The 5,156-nt window shown below is 48.4% G+C and overlaps 1 protein-coding gene across 1 annotated transcript; it reads right to left on the bottom strand.

The window, feature by feature from the left end:
• Positions 1-2,463: 2,463 nt before the first annotated feature.
• LOC122613613 (protein gooseberry) lies at positions 2,464-5,156 on the bottom strand. Its single transcript, XM_043787857.1, has 2 exons — positions 4,925-5,156; positions 2,464-3,833 (listed from the first exon to the last, which is right to left on the bottom strand). The coding sequence occupies exons 1-2, from the start codon at positions 4,977-4,979 to the stop codon at positions 2,605-2,607; spliced, it is 1,284 nt and encodes a 427-aa protein (XP_043643792.1). The 5' UTR covers positions 4,980-5,156; the 3' UTR covers positions 2,464-2,604.

The following is a 5,156-nucleotide window of genomic DNA, read 5'->3' as shown; positions in this document are numbered from 1 at the left end:
TGCGATGCGGTTGCTTTTAGAGGCATATGAAGACATTGAAAAGTCATATAATTAGAAAGCTAATACGAACTCTCAAAAAGGAGGTAACAAGGTCTTCAATCCTGACGCTGGCCATGATTAACCTGTCATCCATGGATGATTTTTCATATAGACAAAGTCGCACCTACTGCTGAGTCAAGAATGCTGCGGGTTGATTAAAAGCTCGCATGCGCAACTTAAACACGGCTTATCAAATTTTCAACGCGAATCGATCAAAAATTCATGCGTAATTGCCCGGCTGCATGAGGGACCAGGAAACCCTTCCAGGGTGGACTAACCGCATCCAAATGTGGTTTGAAGCCCTTTATGCCGCAGGGCGCGCAGAATCCACACAGACACGCTCTAAATTTGCGTTACGTAACGGAATTTAAAGCGTTTCTTATCAGATTGGTTTTAATGTTTTATCAACGCTTGCTGCTTACCGCTCCCATGAACATGGGCATGAATGGCTGGTGTTGCTCCTCACCTGGGCCATTTAATACGTTAATAATTTTTAATGAATGTACGATAAACAATTTTTGGCGTGTGGTTCGGATCGGATCACGCGAATGAGTGTGTGAAAAATTACCGAAAAATTTCCAAACGTCCACACTTGGGAAATGTATATTAAATCGTCAAGAGACGGTTGTTTTGCTGTATACTGAAGCATTTAACGGTTGCATTTTGGATTATTTATAGCTTTTTGGAAACCGCAGACTTGAGGTGTTCAATAATGATGTAGTAATGAGATATGGCACACAACTTGTATGATAACCGAGCCAAACTCAGTCCGTACAACAAGATTCGCGAAGCTGAAACGGGATCATCAATCATTGGAGCGGATTCAGCTACCGGAGGTACGCCTTCACTCAACTTGGCCACACAGGAAGTCTGAAAGCAAGAGCTCTTGTATATCGAGAACGCATAAATCATAGGCCTTTTTTGTGTCGGGAGCACCTTTCAACAGACTTGTCAATTGTGCCGCTGCGGAACTTGTATCTTAGCCCTCGGCGGCCACACAAATTAAATTTGTATAAAAATAGCCAAGTTGGTGGGCCAGAATCCAGGCCAGAATAGGAGACGGCAGGACAAACGACGACGCAGGCTACTGTATGGCTTGGGATCGACAAAGTGGAAACGGGGAGGAAAGACGTCCAGAGGATGCGATGTGCGATCAATTATGATTGTCACAGTTGACACACATTATCGCCCTTGTAAGGGCCCGAACCTGTTGTCGTCGCAGGACCCTCCAGCTCCTCGCACTGATGTCCGAGCCGATGTCCGACTATAGGAGCTAATTGATGTTTTCATTTGGGCACTCTGACCGCCAGGGAACGTTTTCATTCTAGGTGGTAAGTGCGACGCCCGCTGAGCACACATAATTGGGAGCAGCGGGAAGGTCCTGAAGAAAGACACCGACCGCCGAGGTCCGTCCTACCACCCAGGAACCCGATCGGCCGTAACTAGTGCATGGGGAGAAGCCTGATATAAGTATGAGTCCTGCCCTCCCTCGCTGTCATATTGTCAATGGCTTTGTTCACTTCTGTGTGCACTTGGCTGTCTTTTCGGGTCCTATCATCTTCGGGCAGGCCCACATTTGGCGGCATCTTAAAGTCCCGGGCTCGGTGACGTTGGTGGTCGCCCGATTCTAGTGCTCATACTTTGCGCATCTACCTTGTCAATTGCCCTATTTTGCTGCGATGTGTGTGGTTTTCCCAAGCCATTCACCGATCCATAATTATTTTTGTATTATCAAATCCGCAGTACGTGTTTGCCGTTTTTGTCTCTAATTGTTTAATTGTCAGATCATGAGTCTGTTTTTTGTCTGAATATGGCAGGAGACGCCCTTACCCAGATCCCGGCCTCCATCCAAGCAACAAGGGATTTAGGGCGATCGTCATGTTAGTACATTGTCACTTTGTCATTTTAGAGAAACGTTTCTGAACTATTTTGAAGGATTACTCGGATGGGCTTGTGAACCTGTTAGGTTGCCAAAGGAACACGACAAAAACTGGTCATGTGTGTGGTCCAGGAATGTCATTAGTTTAATGGATTGTGAGCGCCTTGAGTATATTGTGCGAATTTATATGATTTGAAATAACTTCAATGTCAACGAGTAATTCAGAATTTGTTTGCTCTGCCGTGCAGCTACATTTAAAGTAAAAGCTCCGTTTAAAAATTATAAAATGTATTGCATGCACTTCTAATAATAATATTAGAAACGGAAACACTCCAAACTAAAGTATTTCGGATCTAGAAAGCTATCGTGATATATAAAGCTTTCCTACTTGTATGCATTTATATTTTTTCTGGGTATACAGAAAAGCAATGCTCCCATGCTCTTCATTATTTTAATTATATAGGTTTATTTAAGTTCTCAGAAAAAAAACTAATTGTTGGATTTTATTTAAATGTTTGCTTTTATTATTTTGATCATCGCTCCTTAACCTAAAACTACCAGAAAAATATGTGTTAAAATACTAATTTAAATATTTTTAAACAGTCTTAGGGTGATTACATGTAGGCCTATAGCAACATTAAAGAACGCTTAAAGTTTTAAAACGATTACAAAGAAAACATATCTTCCTAAAATCCAAAGTATGGGTAGGCTGGTGCAGTGGTCATCATTGAGCTCTTCTGATCGACCTGATGATGGTAGCCGCTGATGTGGTTGCTTGCGGCAGCAGCGGGAGGGAAAAAGGAACCCGCAAAGTTGTAGCTGTCCCACGAGGAGGGGTGGTGGGAGCCCGAAGCGGCGGCCGATGCAAACTGGGATCTCAGCTGCTCCGCAGATGTTGTAGGAGTCGGCGGCATGGAATAGGCGGCCGATGGGTAGGTAGCATTGCTCGATCCTACGCCGTACGTGGGGGCCATGAACTCGCTTCCAGTTGCTGGCTGCTGCGCTTGCGTCTGCACGGGACTGTGGGCGGCGGAGCTGGTGCCCGAGGTGCTGCTGGCGGGGGACATGGATGCCACCGATCCACCATAGGCAGCATGGTTTTCATAGCCTCCTGATGATGGCCAGTTCTGTGAGCCGTACAGACTCATGCCCATGCTGGGAGCTGGGGCGGCACTGGTGGTGGGAGTGGCGCCGTAGGAAGTGGATGTGGGGGCAAAGCTAGGCACCTGCTGGGTGTTCAGCTGCTTGCGCAGACGAGCACGGCGATTGGAGAACCACACTTGGACACGGGCCTCGGTCAATCCTGTGCTCTGGGCCAACTCCTCTCGGGTGTAGACATCGGGGTACTGGGTACGGGCAAAGATGCGCTCCAGGGCGTCGATCTGGTCGTTGGAGAATGTGGTCCGGGAACGCCTTTGCTTCCTCTTCAACTGCACACTGGGCTCGGCATCGTCCTCGCTCTCATCCTCGCTTCCCGCAGAAACAGCGCCTCCGCCGAGGATGCCGTCGATGCTGTGGGAGGTCCCCGATCCCGAGGATCCTCGCAGAAGGCGCGAAATGGAGCTCACCGATGGAGCGTTTTGCTTGTCACAGACTCCAGCTTCGATCAATTTGGCGCGGATCTCCCAGCTAAAGATACCGGGCTGTGTCTGTTTAAGCTCCTCGATCCTGGACTCGATGTCGGGCGTGGCTACACGGGGCTTGCTGCCACCGATTACTCCGGGCCGAATAGAGCCAGTCTCCTGGAAGCGGTTCAGAATCTTTGAGACGCAGCCATGGGAGACGCGCAGCTGGCGGGAGATGACGCAGGGACGAACTCCAGCGGCGGCCATCTCCACGATTTGGCGACGGATGTGGTTGGGTAACGGACGGCCGTTGATGAAGACGCCGCCCAGTTGGTTGACGCGACCTTGTCCTGGAATAGATAAAGAAACGGGCAATGAGTACACTTGCAAGTCAGCATTTGTTCGTAAGTCCGTCCGTGGAGGTCTGATCCCATTACAATATCTTAAGTACGTTAGTTGTGTGGTCTTGTTTTCGGGACGATCTTTCAATTAACTTTTTTCCTTGCTCCATTGAGCGGAAGCAAGTAATCTAGTTAGACGGCATTGAACACTTCAGTGAAATGCTTACGAACTGAACAGCACTAAGCAGGATAAGCCGGAGGATCAATTCGCACGATCTTTTGTTGCAGGTTGGTACAAACGATTCGATAGCCATTTGTAGACATAACAAAACGCAAATTGGCCATTTGCGTAGGCCTTTTTGAGAGAATAGTAAGCCTCTTGCAGACGAATGGTAGGCGGGGTGGGTCGGGGAAAAAATACCAATCTCGCCAGGGGACGAGGCTGCGAACATAGCTGCATCCCAGGCCGGCTCTTGCAATCAAATCAAACTAATAATCCATAAGCGCAGCAGATGCCCAGCTGTGCCGGCTAATACACCAGTGTGTGTATATGAAAAGGCGGCCCCAAAACAGCCGCAAAGAGAAATGAAATCCCGGTCCGTGTGCAGGGTCTGTTGTTTGGGGCGCTGACGTTACTCAGCTACGTGATACACAAGACCCCGAGCTCCAACACAGACACTGAGTCGATTCAAGATCAAAGCCCAGCAACACGAAGCCGCCGTGGAATGGGTCGAGACATGAGCTGGCAAGACGGTCGCGCCAAAAAGTCTGCAAAGTCCGCACCTTAAGCTGGGGTTGGATGCGGCTGGCTTTGCTCTGGGTCTGATATGGGTATGGGTATGGGTCTGAGTCTGGGTCTGGGTCTGCGTATGGCCATTGGGTCTGGCCTGTCCGGGCTAGTTGCCGATCACAATCAATAAGTCAAAAAGCTGATCATGCTGCCGAACGGGTAATGATCCCTCGTTTGAAAACAGCGGGCGAAAGCGCTGCCCCAAATGATGAGCCAGCACTTTTCTGAGTCCGAATCTGGCGTTTTGTACCAGTAATTGTGGTAATTGGTAATGGTCGTTGTGATCTGCTATCTATCTGTCGGTGCTTACCTTGGAAGGGATATCCAGCAAAGTAGGGTGTCATGTTGAGAGCCGAAACAGCCATTTCCTTGCGGTAATCCGTTGCAGAGTTTTCCGGAGTTTTGTCAACACTTTTACTTCTACGTTTCAGATTAATCTTCACTAGGCCCGACAGTTAGGAATGCTCGGAGTTAGGTTGTTCTCGGAGTGTGTATCTGCTGCGAGTATCTGTTGCGAGTGCGCAGTGAATGATGATGCTGCT

The sequence above is a fragment of the Drosophila teissieri genome, chromosome 2R, assembly GCF_016746235.2.
Source record: "Drosophila teissieri strain GT53w chromosome 2R, Prin_Dtei_1.1, whole genome shotgun sequence".
In the NCBI taxonomy this organism is placed as follows: domain Eukaryota; kingdom Metazoa; phylum Arthropoda; class Insecta; order Diptera; family Drosophilidae; genus Drosophila; species Drosophila teissieri.
Note: the sequence above shows the minus strand (reverse complement) of the source record. Positions and strands in the feature narration are given on the sequence as shown.